Source organism: Neolamprologus multifasciatus, chromosome 15 (genome assembly GCF_963576455.1).
Source record: "Neolamprologus multifasciatus chromosome 15, fNeoMul1.2, whole genome shotgun sequence".
In the NCBI taxonomy this organism is placed as follows: domain Eukaryota; kingdom Metazoa; phylum Chordata; class Actinopteri; order Cichliformes; family Cichlidae; genus Neolamprologus; species Neolamprologus multifasciatus.
In genome coordinates this window covers 27,630,887-27,648,176 of record NC_140453.1, presented here as the reverse complement: position 1 = coordinate 27,648,176, position 17,290 = coordinate 27,630,887, and the positions used below count along the sequence as shown (strand labels likewise).

Here is a 17,290-nt window from a genome sequence, read left to right as displayed (position 1 = left end):
TCAAACAGAACACACTGCATCATGTTGACAAGGTGCGCTTTATTTACACACCAAGTGCAGAATCACCACCAAACACAAACACAGACACGTACAAGCATTGCTACACGGTGATCTAGAAAATGTCTGTACATGTAGAAAACGTTGTGCTGCCATTTTTTTGTCTTCTTTGAATCTAAATGATGAAGAGGAGAGAAGGGGAGGGGCTTCAGTCTGAGACTGGACCTGCAATAGGAAACGGGGACTGCAGAAACGCTACAGAAACATCAGTGGGAGTCGAGGTGTGTCGAGGACAGAGCCCCACCTGCCTGTCGCCGTGAACCTGCTCGGGTGGATTCCGGTCCACAGGTGGGAGCTCCTTGTGTTTCAGCTACAGCGGCCCCTCGGTGCCACACTCCAGATTGCAGCGCTAACTGAGTTGTGACCTTTGGGTGACCAGCTTTGCAGGTGTGTGTGCATGAACAGCTGGAAAACGGCATGTTGTGGCTGGTGAGGCTCTGCAAGTTAACAGGCTAACTGACAGATGTAGGCTCAGGAGGGTGGAGAAGGGGCGGAGCCACAGATAAACAGAGTGATACTTCAGTGAGGCTCTGGTACCTGCAGTAAGGCCAGTAGATACAGTAGAACACAGTAGAATATAGTGAAGGTAGAACCCTGTACAGTTAAAGAAACAGACCGGAGAAGCCCATGCACTCTGACACCCCCCCCCCCCCGACCTTTGACCCTTCAGATGTTTGTTAGCCCTCGTGGTGTGAAAAGGCATGTATGCACCTTTGCTCCAGTTCAAACCCAAATGCTGCTCTACAGCATCACCTGTGGCGAGGCACAACTTTGTTTTTAGCACCGTGGGTTCTCGGTTGTCACGCCAACGGCGTTCAGAGCCGCATGATCTGATTACAGGAAGTGGAATTCTACCTGACCACAGACCACATGATCTTTGTCAGGAGAGGTCAAAGGTCAGATTCAGTCTGTAAAGTGCTCTGAGGAACATCTGCTGGGAAGGTCATGTGATCTAATCAAGTGTTATTTTATGTCTGTGGCGAGGAGGAAAGGCAATGATTAGGACTATATCAGTTCAGCTGGAGGGACGCTGCCCCTGATTGTTCTGCCACGCTGCTGGACTTCAGTCAAAAGGTGTTTAAAACACCTGCTGAAGTGTTCAGCTGACAGCCAAAAAGCCAATCACAGCAGGACAGGGCATCCTTCCGATCGATCTGGTTTAGTTGAGGTCAGGTGTGTGGGCGACCAGTCTATGCACAAAGAAACCAATAAAATAACATAGAAAACATGATGTCATCAGTTAGAGCGATCAGAAAAGTTCAAAGTGCTAATTGGTCCCATCAATGAAAAGTGGGCGTTGTCACTCTTTGTGACTTCTCAGTAGTGCTCCTCGGTGTGGGCGGGGTCACAGAAGAAGCGAGAGCTGCGTTTGGCAGTCCGAGCCGTGAAGGGGACGGTCTTCAGAGCTGTAGATAAGAGAATAAACAGTCAATCAGAGGACAGCTGACACGCCTGCTGTGGTCACTCACGTGCCTTGGCAACATGTTTACCTGTTATGATATCCTCGATAGCGCCGTCCTTCCCCTCATAAACATGGCGGCTGTCTTTTCCTTGGCGCCTTCTGAGCTCCGTGATCAGCTCCTGCTGCTGCCGCTTCCCTCTGTGGGACGGAGACTGAGAGGGGGAGGGGCTTCAGTATTAGACGCTGTGACACGTCACGTCACCTGATCGATCGATTAGTGATCTGAATAAACCTATTCTGACCCCTTGAGCCTCCTGACCAATCAGAGACCGTTGAAATCATGATGTCAGCGAGGACAAAGAGAATTACTGAGCTTCTGTTCTCAGTACAGCCTTCTGGTCTGAGGCTGGGCGTGAAGACGAGAGCGAGTGTGAGAGAGCTTCCCCTTGGTCCCTTGGAGCCTGGATTTTCCCCTCACTGTATATATTGTGCACCAGTGTTGTAAATAAACTGTGTTTGGAAACGTCAACCTGCTCTGCTCTTGAGTCCTTACTCTCAGTTGTGACAGCTTCATTTTTAAATACAAAGATGTAAAGAAACTTTCAGAGAACCGAGGTATTTTAAAAATACCTGAAAACTAAACATTTTGGTTTAATGTAGGAATTCAACATGGAGGTGCAAGCATAAGCTCCTCCTCCATCAGGAGGTCACATCCAGCTGAAATAATGGGAGCTAAGTAATGGATTATGTCATGAAGTTTCACCCTGGTCTCCTCTTCCTCCTCCTGCTGCTCCTCCTGTTCCAGTTTCTCCAACAACATCTGCTCCTGACGCCTCCTCTGCTCGTTCTCCTCCTCTGCCAGCTGGAGACACACAGAAACATATTAATGCAAAACTAAACTCAACTGATATAGGCACACTATCAGAGAGGGAGCATGGTCTATAGACAAAGGTTACCCACCCTGTAGGCTTTGATGAAACGAACAAAGATTGGGAAGAAGACAGACGGCGGCATCGTCTTTGAACTCTCTCCGAAAAACTTCACGGCATCTTCAAAGGCATCCTAAAGTTTGTGTACACACACACACACACGCACGCACACACACACATACACACACACACACACACACACACACACACACACACGCACGCACGCACGCACACACACACACACACACACACACACACACACACACACACACACACACACACACAGAGAGCTGGTTATCATCAGTCTACCTGTTCTCGTACCTTAAAAAGACTAACAATACATAAAACTGATTAAGAAACAAGTTAGAAACATGTGTAAAGCTTGTAGGTTTAGTGTTGGTAGTGTTGTGGGTTTACCCCTCTTCTTCTCCTTCTACCTCTTCTTCTCCTTCTACCTCTTCTTCTCCTTCTTCGTCTCCTTCTTCGTCTTCTCCTACCTCTTCTCCTCCTTCTTCGTCTTCTTCTCCTTCGTCTTCTTCTCCTTCTTCTTCTCCTTCTCCTTCTACCTCTCCTTCTTCTCCTTCCTCGTCTTCTCTTTCTTCTTCTTCCTCTTCTTCTCCTCCATCTTCTCCTTCTCCTACTCCTACGTGCTCGGCTGTTTGGTGTTCACAGTTTGAGCTGATTCTGCAGGAGTTACACCTGAATCATGGCTGCGTGGTACCACATGGTGTATGTGTGTTTCTCACCTGAGCAATGCGCGCGTCCTCCTGCAGTTTGCTGAGCCGTGATTCGTTCCTGCTGATGAAGTCTTTGAGCGTAGCGTTGTGCGACACGCTGAACTCTCTCCAGGTGAGCTCCATGCCGCGCTGGAGCTCCTTCACGTCACTCAGCACGTTCTCCAGACTCACTGCACAGTACAGGTAAACGAGCTCAGGTAAACAGGCATCTCGCAGGGAGCGCAGCGTCCTGATTGGCTGTCAGACTCACCTGCGGCAGCCTTGTCCACGTAATGAAGCTCGTTGTAAAACAGAGACACAGCAGGATACTTCTCTCTCACCACGTTGCTGATGTAATGAAGCAGCGTTTGTGTCCTGTCGGTTGACTTGGTCTCCAGTAACTATGCAGAAAACGCACAACCATGGTAACCGCAGCAAACAACAAGGCTCTAGAGTGTGCTTGAAATAAAGAACTTTGTGATGAGAAGATTGTTCGTTAATCATTTACAAATCAATGCTGTCTGTATGGACAGCAATTAAAAACAAGGTGAACATGTAAAGCTGTGGCGTTAAGCGATGCGGTTGAAAAATTTGGGTGCACCTAACTTTTGTGCTGATGCACCTAAGAAAAAAAGTTAGTCTAGAGCCCTGAAACACACAAATGGTCACAGCTGTGTGTTGGGGCCTATTAAAGCTCGCTCCGTCCACACTGAGATGGCGTTTTCCCCAAGGAAAAACACAGCGTTTTTGAAAACGCTCTCGAAAACGAATAAATTGGAAGACAGTGTATTTGCGTCGCAGTGTGGACAGTGAAAATGGAGACTTTCGAATCGATGATGCATTTTAGTCATGTGATGCAGTCATGTGACCAACTAAACAAAGATAGCAGTTGTTTTGTTTGCTATCAATTTTGACAGCCCTATTAAAGATTAATATCAGTTTGTACATGCTTCAGGTAGCTTTTCTTCAACAACTCCGCAGCAACAACTCCACCTCATTGTTATTCCATTTAAAAAACGTGGTGCTTTTCCTCGACGCTTTACCGCAACGTTTCAAGGAGTTGGAAAGTAAATAAACGGCTGACGGAAATGAAGCGGGCCGAATCTTCTTGCGCTTCACGCAAGTACTGGAATGTAAGCGTTCTCGTCCGTTTCAATGTGGGCGCACAACTCTGTGAAAATAACTGAAAACACTAGTGTGGACGTGGATTGTTTTCAGATGAAAACGTCGTTTTCAAATCTATCCGAGCTAGTGTGGACGTAGCCTGAGCTTTTTGGTGGGATTCACTGTATCAGACTATAAATAAACCCACCAGCAGGGGATACCTGTGCTGATGTCTGATGGAAGTCTGCGAGAAACTGGTTCAACCCAGCTGCCACGGCAACGCACCAAGTTATAAAAGTCAAGAGATCTATGACAAAATAAATAAAAATAATGCTGTTCCATCCCAGCGGTGCTGAAGGTAGTCAGGCCATTAACGGCAAAGGAATGGGCTATCTGAGTCCGGCTCTGGAGGTCATCCATTCAAGGCCTTGACATAACCCCTCTCCCGTAAGTGCACAGCAGGACTGTATGTGCCAGGGGTGGTCTTCCACAGCATGTCTTTTATCCTGTCTTCCTTCTCTCACCCCAACCGGTCGCAGCAGATGGCCGCCCCTCCCTGAGCCTGGTTCTGCCGGAGGTTTCTTCCTGTTAAAAGGGAGTTTTTCCTTCCCACTGTCGCCAAAGTGCTTGCTCATAGGGGGTCATATGATTGTTGGGCTTTTCTCTGTATCTATGAAGCGCCTTGAGGCGACATTTGTTGTGATTTGGCGCTATATAAATAAAATTGAATTGAATTGACCGACTCATGTGACACAGGATGTGATGTCATTGCTTATTTTGGTACATAAACTCCAAACATGTCAGGCAGTTAAACGTCAATTATTAAAAATGAAAGCTGTTTAAGTGATAAAGATACTAAATTCAAAATAAAATTAATTAAAATCATGTTGTGCTGATTGGTCGGATCAGTGATTCAGTGTGTGTGTGTGTGTGTGTGTGTGTGTGTGTTACCAGGTCTAAGCTCTGCAGCTTGAATCCATACACTGCTCCTCTCTTACTGCTGTTCATGTAGTTTCCCAAAGCCAAGATGATCTACGACAACACACAGCAGCTGAGCATGAGTATTGATGACACTGACTGATTATTGATACAGAAAAAGAGAATCAGGCAGAATATCCACAGGTAACCTCAGACTGACCTCGAGGATCTTCTTCAGCTTCTGAGAGGACTTTATAGAAACTGAGGCCGCGATCATGGCGTGGAGTTGCTGAAAGGAAACAAGACGGTCAGATGGGTCACACCTGTCGATATACCTGCATACCTTCCTATCTGTATATCTATCTCACCGGTGTTAACATTTGGACGTTGTCGTTGAAGTTGCCCATGAAAGTCATGATGGTCATGCGCTGGCTGAGTCTCTCAAGGCGACTGAACTGCATCATGAAGCGATCTTCGTCACTTAGCGCCTCCAGAGGTTTTCGGTCCCTCTCATATTGCCGTAGCAGCTTCAACTCAGCCTCCGTCGGCAGGAAACGTGTCAGACACTCTACAAAGTCCACCCGAACGGTCCGGAGGTCAAACCTGGAGAGATGATGGACTGGGTTGATTTGATAGAGTGACTCAGAGTGTACACAGGTACCTAATAAGCCACTTAAACACACCTGTAGAGGGTCACCTGATTGATTTCAGGCACATTGCAGTATGGCTGACTCAGATTCAGTTCTGAGGCCTGAATCTGAAGTCTGATTATCACTGATGGAACCCAGGCCAGACCAGAACCGACTGCTTTTATTGGGGTCACGGGATGCTCACTATGATGCTGTTTAAAATCTAAAGTACTCTGAGACAGAGGAACTTCTATGATGTAATCTCAGGCTGGGTGTGAAGGCAGTTTGTCTGATGAATGGAAGCCACCATGAGTAAATTCTCAGCTAACAGAGGTAACAAACTCCAAATGTTAAAATCTCTGATATCGGAGGCAGAGAGAAGAAGGTCAAGGATCAAAGATTTGAAGAGATCGATGGATCATAAAGCAGCAGCTCTGGTGGACAGAATCATATGCCCACCTGAACTCACCTGTAAACACACTGCTGTTGTGCACTGCTGTTAAATAAACGTAGCTACATTCAATTTTGCCTATTTCTGACTCTGGCACCAAGCTGGCATCGCTGGCACCTGTAACCTGGTGCAGTTCCACCTACGTTTGGATGGCACGGCAGATGACCTCTGACCCCTGGCCGGCCTTCCTCAGCGTAATGGCCAGGTTTTTGGCTCTGTTGGCCTCCAGCAGAGAAACTTTGGACGGAGCTTTCTGAGGAAGCTTCTGTCTGGACAGCGTCAGGTCCACAGCTGGACCCTGAGCCTTGGTCTTAAACATCTCCTCGAACTCCTCCACGTTCAGGTCCTGAGACACACACAGGTCATCGCAGATTTTAAACAGGTGAAAAGCTTTTGTCAGCCCTGAGTGATGCCTCTTGCTGTGGATGTTACCTGCAGGATGGACTCGTCATCAATGTCATTGAAGATGGTTCCGTTTATCTGACTTGGCTTCAGAGCTACCCAGTTCAGCACTGGCATCCTGAACTTGGTCTGGATTGGCTTCTTTATCTTCACCGCTGTGCGAGACATGTGAGCAGGGAGACAGGTGAGGAGAGGACGAGACTGGCCTCAGATTGGTACTGCGAGTGACTAAAGTCCAACTGTGTGTTCAGACCGATCAATCAGTTTGTGCCAAACTGCTGAAGGTTAACAGGCATCACTGCACCTGTTACTATTGTCAGGTACAGGTGCGACAGGTGAGCAGGTCCATATGGGACAGACCAACAGAAGTCTGTTTTTCTAACACAACCAATATAGGTCTTCAACTTAATTCATGGATGAGCATTACTTTGGGTCTCATCAGAGCCAATCTATCCCTCTATTTTATTTATTTATATCTTTTCTCTTCTCAGGTAAGAGTAGGTATGATCCTTCAGTCTGAACACACATCAGAGAAGTGGGATCAAACATATGACTCTGACTGACAATTGTGGCAGTTGATTAATTGAGAAACCAGCCACTGACTGGCTGCGGCTGGTTTCCAGGTGATGGAGGAATGGAAGAAGATGGAGGGTGGGGAAGTAAGGGTGTTTTGTGAAGATGTTAGAGAAAGTAAACGTACAGAACAATTTGAGAGCACCCTCTGTGAGCAAAACAGAAGAAAAGAAACAACATGTTAGTAAAATGGCAGTTAACATACACATTTATCACACTGACTAATATTTCTGGACTCTCATTGGCTGAAGGTGTGGCATATTTAATTTTAAGGAATAGACAGCGTATATAAAGAGATCTGAACTGTGGTTATTTGTGCAAACTGAGAGCTGAGTTCTGGCGAAGCTGCTGAAGTTGAATCAGTTCTGTAAATTTTATTTAACTTTAACTCATATGCAAACAATATGCAACTTTTTCTGTATGAACAGAACATTAAACTGAGGAAAATCCAAAAAAGTAATACTCTGTATATATCAGCATCCATTCACCAATGGAGACTGTTGGAAATATTTAATATTTAATAAGAAATTAACTTCCCAGAAGTAAATATTAACCACCAGAGAAGACCTTCATGACTGAAATATGCAGACAAGGACTCTATGACCTCTTGGACTTTATTTAAGTTTGACCATCAGCCACCTGCAAACCAAAGCAAACAAAGCATTCATCCAAGGAAAAATGATGCAAACCAAACTCTTAACCAACCTAAACTCCAAACCAAACAATCAATGAAAGCCAAACTCCAAACCAAAACAAACCGAGCAAAAGCAAACTCTCAATCAAACTAGAGTCCAAACCAAACTAATCCAAGCCAAACCAGCCAAAGACCAGATCAATCTTAACCCTAACCCAAATGTCTTGTTGCGACTGTTGTTGTGATTTGGTGATGTATAAGTAAAACTGAATTGAAAATGGAATTGAACTGAATCAAACCAAAACAGTCCGCACCAAACCAAACTCTCACCTAAATCAAATCTGGACCCAACCAAATAATCAATACCAAACCAAACTCTACCAAACCAACCCAACCTAAACCAAAAGAATCCAAGCCAAAAGCCAAACTCTCAACCAATGGTTCGGTCAAATCCAAACTTCAAACCAGACAAAAACAACCTGAGCAAAACCTTGCTCCTAACCAAGCTAAACTCCAAACTTAAACAACCTTAACTCCAAACCAGAGCAACACAAATTCCAAATCAATCCAAATTCTCAACAAATTCAACTGAATTCAATTTCACCAGTTATCACCACCACCATCAAACAAAGGCTCAGATTCACTGACTACCTGCTCTGCATGAGTACCATCTGGCCTCAACAGATCTTCTATTTATGGCTCTTCCCTGATCTGATGTATTACCTCTCCAACATTTCAGAAACAAACACTGAAAAAGACAAATCTACAACCTAGGAAGAACAACCAAAGGTTGAAAACTCCGGCCTCAAACTAACACAGATTCACTGAGATTTGCTGACCCAAACTACAGCCACCTCCTTCTGTTCAACCTTTGCAGACCTTAGTTTTTCACCCAAATGTTACCAAAAACCAACTTCTCAACTGAGAAAAGTAAAGAGAACTAACAACTGGCTGAAAAACAAGAACAGCTGGTGTCAGCTGGAGTCAGCATGTTTATAGTTTCTATTTTTTTTCGTAATAATGATGTGAAACTGATGTCTATAGTTCATGTCCTGATTAACTGTAACTGAGTTTACTCCTCACCTGGCTGCAGTAATGTACAGGTGTAGTGTTGGTGTGGTTACCGGGGAAAGGACAGTTTGATCAGGTTTGGTTCAGTTCTACACAGCCTGTGAACCCACTGTTTGCAGTCTCACCTGCAAGTCCAGAGTTAAAGATGACTGTAGGTGACCCCCCTGTTCCTGGGAGTGGTGGGGCCACAGGTGGAGGAGGCGGGGGCATGGGGACGGAGGAGAGCTCACTGGTCCGACAAGGTGGAGGAGGGGGAGGGGGAGGAGGAGGAGGACCAGGTGGAGGAGGTGCTGGGTACGGTCCGTTGGACACTAAAGAGGAGAAAAAAAGACGATGTTATTACTCATTACACAGGTGATACTCAGCAGTAAAGTAAAGTAAAAATCACGAAGTGCTTCACAGAAACAGAAACGGACATACAACCTCAAACAAACAAAATCAACCAAAAGCAAGTTTAAACAGATATGTTTTTAACTGCTTTTTAAAAGAAATGACTGGGTCCACAGATCTCAAACTCAAAGGGAGTGAGTTCCGGAGTCTGGGGGCCACTGATACAAACGCTCTGTCACCTTTTGTTTTTAGCCTTGTATGCTGGACAACCAGCAAGCCCTGGTCGCAAGACCTCAGGGACCTGCTGGGGCGATAAGGAAGAAGATGATCGCTGATGTAAATTGGAGCTACACCATGCAGGGCCCTATAGGTCATGATTATAATCTTAAAACGGACCCTAAACTTGACAGGGAGCCAATGCAGTAGAATCAGCAGGGGAGTGGCATGGGAGTATTTGTGATGCTTTGTCAGAAGCCTAGCAGCAGCATTTTGAACACCCTGCAGTTGTTCCAGGGAGGCATTACTTAAGCAAGTAAACAAGGAATTACAATAATCTAAGTGAGATGAAACAAAAGCATGAATAATCCTTTCCAATTCAGAGCGTGACACAATGGGACTCAGCTTAGCAATATTTCTTAAATGGTAAAAACAAGAGCAAACCAAAGATTTAACGTGTGTGTCCAGCGTCAGCTGGATCAAATGTAACACCAGGGTTCCTAATGGAGGGTTTAGTATAAGAAGCAAGAGGGCCTAGATTTTTAACCACGAGGGAAACAAAATTCTCAGGAGCAAAGACAATGACTTCACTTTTATCAGCATTTAGTTGAAGATAATTATCAGCCATCCAATCTCTAATGGAATCTAAGGACCGCAAGATTTGAAGCTTAGAAACATCAGTACCTGCAAGGTTCAACTCACTTGTGCCTGGCATTGGTGGAGGAGGAGGTGGAGGAGGTGGGGCCAGCATGCCTGGGGCTCCGCCCAGCCCCGGTCCCGTACTGTGATAAGCTACAGTCTCAGGGCTGCAGGAATCAATCAAAAACAAAATCCTTAGCCAGAAGTTTTAACTGTGAGATACTACAGGTTCTAGGTCCTGTGATTCACCTAGGGGACAGGTTAGGACAGGGTGGAGGTGACGGAGAGGCAGAATCAGCCACCCCTCCATCGCCCTCTCCTCTCTGTGGTTGAGGAGCTCCGGGTCCTCCGGCCTGCTGTGCTTCCTGAGCCTGACGCTCCAGACGACTCTGACGTCGGATCGTCTGGTCCTTTTCCCGTACCATCCGCCGCAAGGTATGCACCTGTGAGTTAGCACTGGCATACACATCCTGCAGAGGTAAGCGGTGAAGGTGAGTCAGGGGAAAGCGTGGTGCCAAAGAACAGTCCAACATTTTATAAAACCCATGTTTAAAAAGTATTTTAGCCCTGTAAACTCCACATTATTCCCTGTAGATGTCTCTTCATCATTATCACCATCTGACCTACTCTTATACATTTATTTGCCTAATTTTTTTCTCCATGGTGACAATGTACATGTGGTTTCCACAGTAACAAGACTGACCCGGAGTTGGTCCAGCTCTTTGTTGGTCTGCATCAGCTGTTTCTCCAGTTCCACAATCTTCAACATTGCTTCGTTCTCCACATCCAGCAGACGTTCTGACATCTGAAGGCATATAGAGAAAGAAAGAGGCTGGTGAAGGTCAGCACAAAACCAGAGATTTATCATAATGTCTTGTAAGACTTCACTCCTTTGTTTCCACCTGTCTCCCTCCACCTGGAGGTCTTACCGTGGCCAGGTTCTCCTCCAGTTCCTCGACTCTCTCCAGAGCAGCAGTTTTGGTCTCTGCATCCTCCAGCAGTGTCCCGACATCAAATACGTTGTCCAGGTATGCCTGAATCTGAACCTGCAGCCTGTCACTCTCTGTGTGCTTTAGCCGCTGAGGTGAAACAGGTGAGGGCACAGGTGAGGAGACAGGTTTTGGTGAAACACATCATTTTCTGAACAGCACTAGATGTAAATTAAAACCACGTTCTGTCTGAGAGTGACTGTGATGCTCTGATTGTGGGTTTCTGTCTTACCTCCAGGTGTTCTTCCAGGTTGAGTTTGGTAAAGTCATATTGCAAGTGGACTCTGAAGTTCATGTCCTCTACAGAGTGAACCACAATGTTGATGAACTGCATGCAGGCCACCTGGAAACATGTTTCACTGCCCATTATTAACCTGATGATGTCACACCAGGCAAGTCTGACCTTGCCAAAATCATACAGATGTAAACTTTGTGAGCTGAATGGATCTTAAATTTCATGAAATTAATTTAAAAGAAAAATCTTGAAATATTAGGTCCCATTTGAGACAAAGTTACCAAGAAGTCGATGTTGTCATCTTCATTCTTAAAATGTTCCATCAACTTTTCAAAACGCATTGACTCAGAGCACACCTGCAACACATCAATAATCAATCAGTCAATCAATCAATCAATCAATCAATCAATCAATCAATCAATCAATCAATCAATCAATCAATCAATCAATCAATCAAACAAACAAACAAACAAACGTATGTTGTTTACTCTCTTCTCATTTTCCCAGTTTGTACCTCCTTTCCTGTAATATAATTTCCTCCCATCTGAGACGTGATTGGAGGAAATACAAGGAGTCGAATCAACAGGTTTTTAACAACAGGAGAGCTCTTTAGTCCAGAGCCTCATTTTATAATAACGCATACAGATGATCACTCTGGATGCCATTACCTTGGCCTCCAGTAACACCATGAGGAAAACCTTTAGTTGTTCTTGACCAGGATATGTCCTTCAATGCACATATAAACAAACATCTTTAGGACTGCAATATCTCTAAAACTAGAAATGTCCTCCTCCCTTCATGGTTTGGTGATTCCAGCTCTGTGGCACACCTGTTTCATACGTTACTTTCTCCTTCTCATGTATCCTGACAGAGACCCCAAGACAACAGGAGGCACAAAGTGGAGAAATGACAAAAGGATTACTTGTTGTTATATGTTTAGAGTGTGTTGCTCCTGTTGTTGTTTTGTTTACAGTTTTAAAGTTGTCGAAGGCCGACAGGATGATCTCGTGCCCTCCTCTGACCAAACACACTGCGGCCAACAACTCCAAGACCAGAGCCTTTGTCCTGATGAAGAAAATGCATCAAATAAATTTTTGAAAAGCTCTTTATAGAGAGAAAAACAAGCTTCATACACTAATTAACAAACAGTGAACAGAAACAATGTCTACATCTGTGGTTTAACTGACTTTTTGGCTTATAATTTCTTCTCAGGAGCTGTTTGAATTCACTCAAAGTCTGTATTTTCTAACATGCAGGTGTATTTTGTTCTCTGCCAGAGAGACAGATACAGCAGTGGTAATATTTATATTAGTTGTATCTGCAGATGTACCTTGGGTTCCTGTTGTTGAGGCTGAGAGCAATTTCATTGACAGCGTGAGGATGAGACATCACCATGTTGAAACCGTACTGATGAAGATGAGGACACACATGAAGGTCAATAATGTTTCCGGCTCTAAAATCTAAACTTTACAGATTTAGGACAGGTTTGACTTCAAATTGACACAAACCTTCTGTCACCGGGCAGATTAAGTTACCTGGTAGTTCATGATGGCTCTCAGACACATGATACAAACGTGAACATCATCTTTCTTGCACACAAGTCGTGAGTTCTTGAGAGTTCGACGACTCGGCAGCGTGTTGGATCGAGTCACCAGAGTCGAACTACAAACAGAAAATTCACGTTAGCGCGCCTAGGTGACTTCTGGTTTTATTCATACATTATGTTCTGCTACCTGATGGAGTGTCGAGCTGCTCGGGGTACAGAGGAGGATGGTGAGGGGAGGCTGCAGTCACCATGGAGATCTTCTATCGAACGACTCCAGGGAGAGTCGATGGACGACACCTCGCCTCCAGCCTCTGACTGTTCTCCATCAAACCTGAGCACAAAAAGTTTGTAAAATGTTTTTAACATCCCAAACCTGCTCCAAACTAATCACCTGAACACTACATTTCATCTGTCGGTGTGATCGCACCATAAAAAGATCCGACATGTGAAGTTCAAAATTCAGACCGAAGCTCAGAAAGCAAAGAGGAAGCCCTGTCTTTACTCACGTGACAGCGTACTGAGCAAACGACAAATATTCAACCAGAACATCAAGACCCCTATTCTCCTCATTCAGAAACTCTCTCACCCACCTGCAGACAGACGGGAGACAGATGTTAGACAGCCATGAGACTGTTAGACAGGTTAGAGAGACAGACAAGTGTTCTGACAGACAGGTACCCAATGTGGTTTGTACGAAGAGAAATCTCGAGTTCTCTGAGCGTCTGAGTTGATTCCTGAACTCTTCTCCTGAACTTCTGCAGACAAACACACAAACTGGTCAATATTTTTAAAAAATATAAACACAGGCCGTAACTGAAGCACGACCAGCAGGACTCTAAAAGAAAGTTTTCTCTGTCAAGCGCAATAAACTTTAAACTTTGCCATCTCACCTTCCGTGTGACGGCCGGGTCGAGGAAGCCTCTCAGTTTCTGGATGTAGGTGTGAGGAGGATTCTTGACCTGAAACCTTTCCTACATCAAACATAAAAACAGTGGGACTAGATGGGATCAGATATGAAGCCCCACCCACCACAACACCTGTCTGACTTTTACTGGGGAAAATAATTCTAAATTTCATTTTTTAAAGAAACTTTAAAATGTTATTAAATTTGCTCTCAACTTTATCAGCTGCAGGATTTTGTCAAATCTCAAATCAACAGAAGTCGGGCAAATTACAGACTTACCAAAGGTACGGGGACCCAGAAAGTCCAAGAACCCTAGTCTAAACCAAGAGATATGACATATAACCCAGAAATAACTAAAATGAGATACAGGAGAGATGTAAAATGACCGTGGAGAACAAAAACAGCAACAAACAGCTGGAAAAAGACTAAAATTACATAAAATGCCACATTAGAAACACATAAAACAATCTGTTTTGTAAAATGACCAAAATGGGATAACAAATGACAAAGTCACACAACAAATCATATCTGCACAGTTTATGATTCGTGTCTCTTTCAATATTCAGATCAATGAGTTTCTTAACAATTTGTTCCTGCAGTCCCATAAACATCCACCTACCTGATCACAGATCAGCTCCCACTTCTTTTCATTGTCGTAGGAACGCAGCAGACGCACCTTGTCAGGTGGCAGGTTCATTGAATTCTGAAAATCAGACAGTTTTATTGCTCAAACATGTCTGGAAACAAAAAAGACAACATTTTGAACCCTTAGTCCATGAATACAGACACAAACCCTTAAAGAAAATCAATGTAATCTGTAAATCTCAACCCCCAAACCCTAAATAAAGAATGAACTCTAAACTCCCAACTCTGTTTTTATATTCACTAAACAGCCCAAGACAAAATCTGGATGTTCCAATTTACATGTCTGTACTTAAATCCACAGATTAAATAAAAGAGTCAGTCATACCAAAGGTTGCTCCAAAAACAACAAGATTTGAGCCTTTGAAGATTAAAGTGATGACGATCAGGACTGATCCTGGATCTGCTGGTTCATCCATGAATTCTTCCATGACATCAAACTTACTTTGTACCAGTTTTATTCAGTGTAAACACAATTAAATGATGGCTGTCAACCAACCATGATATGCTACTCCTGCAGGAGCATCCTGCTGTGACTAGTGGACCATGTGACCACCATTAAGTGATTCTTTAGTTAGCTTGACTTGTGACTCTTAGAGATACTGAGTCAGGTCGTATACCTTCAAAGGTCAGCTGTTTCATATTTTCAGTGGATAGCTAAAGTGGCTTACAGCCCTCATACTGAAGCTCATGTCAGGGTGAAACTTTGAGCCCTCCTATTGGTCCAGTCCCAGAGCTGCTGATCATGGTTTCCAGTATCAACGTGTTTCCCCTGTCTGACTTGGCTAATCTAATTCTCTTGTGTTTTTGAAGACCTGAACAAAGTGTAGAGGGGCTTTGAGCGTGAATCTGAAGACAAGCGTATGAACAGACTCTTGAACAGACCCAGCTGGTTCTGATGTGGTTCTGAATGTTCCTCCCTTTAGATCCAGATTCAGACTACATCACAGTTTACAGAATGAACCTGCAGAACTATAGACCTCTAGGACCAAAGACCACAGGAGAAGTGACCTGGAGAACCAGAAACCCAAAGAGGGGAAACTTACAGATCCAGAGCCCTGCAGAACCACAGGCATTTAAAACCAGTAGATCTGGAGACCAGGATCTCATGGCCTGGTGATCAGGTTCTGCAGAGACCACTAACCCACGCCAGACCCGCAGAGTGTGACTGCATATTTTCAGCATGCCTGTGTGTGTCTGTGCGAGTATCCTACCAGTGCGATGGAGAACCTCTCCTCTAGCTCGGCCGGGTCTGGCATCGGGAGTCGAACCGGAGCGGCTCTGGACCGGATGACGGCCAGCTGGCTCTCCATGCTCTCGGCGTTACCCATCACATGCGCCGTGAACACACACCGAGCAGGAACACGGGAACACACCCACCCACAGCAGCACACACTCAGCACACACACAGGAACATGTGGTCGGCCATCACTATGAACGTAGATGGGTGGTCGAGCTGCTGAAGGCCTGTCTCTCTCTCTCTCTCCTGTCTGACTCCTCAGACGATGAAGAGCGTCTGCCTCCTCCTCTTCTTTGCCTGTCTCTCTCTCTCTCTGTCTGTCTCTTTGTCTCTCTCCCTCACCGCCGCCACTGCCACTGCCGCTGCCGCTGCTGATGCTTCTGCTGCTGATCCAGATGAAGCCTGCTTGGCTGCTGTGTTATTGTGTGTTTGTTTGTCTGAAATGTGTGTGAGCGTGTGTGAGCGCGCGTGGCAGATCAGTCGGTTAATCCTCCCCCTCTCCTCCCCCACACGAAGAAAGAAAGAGAGAGTCGGCCTCCCCCCTCTTTGTCTCTCTCTCTCCCAGCTGCAGTCTCTGTGCAGCTTGCTCCACCCTCCCTCCACCCTCTCTCTGCCTCCTCAGACAATGAACCTTCTGCTGCCACAGGCCCCGCCCACCAACACACACACACATGCAGCGCTGTGAGTAATCTGACTCTGGATCAGCTGTGTGTGTTTTCATTAGTCTATAATAAACAAGATTTGTTGTTAAACATGTAGATCTTGGGTTTGATCCCACACATGTGTTACCATGTGTGGGATGGACACAGATTATTTACAGCAATAAACCATGTTTCCAGCTTTCAAACATTAAACGTGCTTGTATTGTAGTTTTATGATTTTAACTCTAAAACAACAATATTAAATTACACATGTACCAAAGAAAACTGCAGACTAACAAACACTCCTCCTTCATTTGTCACACAACTTCTTCACAAATAACATTTTTACCATTAATTCAAAAATGACTGATCACCATCTCACAGACGTAACTTTATGTACAGCTACTTTCAGTACCATTGATACTCATTTAGACTCTTTATATAATATCCTATTAGAGCGATTAGAACATGCTGTAGGTATTACAGGTACTGCACTGCAGTGGTTTGTATCATATCTATTAATAGACTCCAATTTGTGCATGTAAATGGAGAGTCCTCTTCACACACTGAGGTTAATTATGGAGTTCCACAGGGTTCAGTGCTAGGACCAATTCTGTTTACAGATACCCAATAACACACACCAATGAGTTAAACTGCAGGAATGTCTTAAAGACATAAAGACCTGGATGGCCGCTAACTTTCTGATTCTAAATTCAGATCAAACTGAGGTTATTGTACTCGGCCATGAAAATCTTAGAAATATGGTATCTAACCAGATTCTTACTCTGGATGGCATTATTTTGGCCTCCAGTACCACTGTGAGGAACCTCATTTTTGACCAGGACATGTCCTTCAATGCACATATTGAAATATGTAGGACTGCTTTCTCACTTTCCTCAGAAAGCTCCTCGAATATCCAGCCTGAAAATATCTAAATGCCTTCATTAATTTTTACTTAATAACTCAGTGATTTAGTAAGTATGACTTAAAAATGTATTCAAATGTTTTAGAGTTAAACAAAA

At 44.6% G+C, this 17,290-nt stretch overlaps 1 protein-coding gene across 3 annotated transcripts; it reads right to left on the bottom strand.

The window, feature by feature from the left end:
* Positions 1 to 15: 15 nt before the first annotated feature.
* On the bottom strand, positions 16 to 16,243 carry fmnl2b (formin-like 2b). 3 transcript variants are annotated; one of them, XM_085132950.1, is made up of 28 exons: positions 15,602 to 16,243; positions 14,365 to 14,448; positions 13,732 to 13,812; positions 13,520 to 13,596; positions 13,348 to 13,431; positions 13,029 to 13,172; positions 12,831 to 12,957; positions 12,626 to 12,702; positions 12,267 to 12,360; positions 11,577 to 11,651; positions 11,293 to 11,403; positions 11,001 to 11,150; positions 10,775 to 10,876; positions 10,321 to 10,541; positions 10,117 to 10,238; positions 9,012 to 9,197; positions 7,309 to 7,329; positions 6,639 to 6,763; positions 6,350 to 6,552; positions 5,495 to 5,729; positions 5,347 to 5,415; positions 5,160 to 5,240; positions 3,376 to 3,505; positions 3,135 to 3,295; positions 2,420 to 2,521; positions 2,223 to 2,321; positions 1,548 to 1,671; positions 16 to 1,463 (listed from the first exon to the last, which is right to left on the bottom strand). In XM_085132950.1, exons 1-28 carry the CDS (start codon positions 15,716 to 15,718, stop codon positions 1,375 to 1,377), a joined length of 3,291 nt encoding a protein of 1,096 aa, XP_084989076.1. In that variant the 5' UTR covers positions 15,719 to 16,243; the 3' UTR covers positions 16 to 1,374. The 3 variants fall into 3 exon arrangements, with proteins under 3 accessions (XP_084989076.1, XP_084989078.1, XP_084989077.1); XM_085132951.1 differs by having other exon boundaries at positions 17 to 1,463; positions 10,135 to 10,238; positions 15,602 to 16,242; XM_085132952.1 differs by lacking the exon at positions 7,309 to 7,329.
* Between the last annotated feature and the right edge of the window lie 1,047 nt (positions 16,244 to 17,290).

Coding starts and splice junctions, on each gene's coding strand:
- fmnl2b (XM_085132950.1), bottom strand. CDS start 15,718: ATGGGTAACGCCGAGAGCATGGAGAGCCAGCTGGCCGTCATCCGGTCC. Junction 9,198..10,116: donor AAGTGAGTTGAACCTTGCAG/GTACTGATGTTT, acceptor TCTCCTCTTTAG/TGTCCAACGGACCGTACCCA. Junction 3,506..5,159: donor AGCTGCAGAGCTTAGACCTG/GTAACACACACA, acceptor TTTTCTGCATAG/TTACTGGAGACCAAGTCAAC.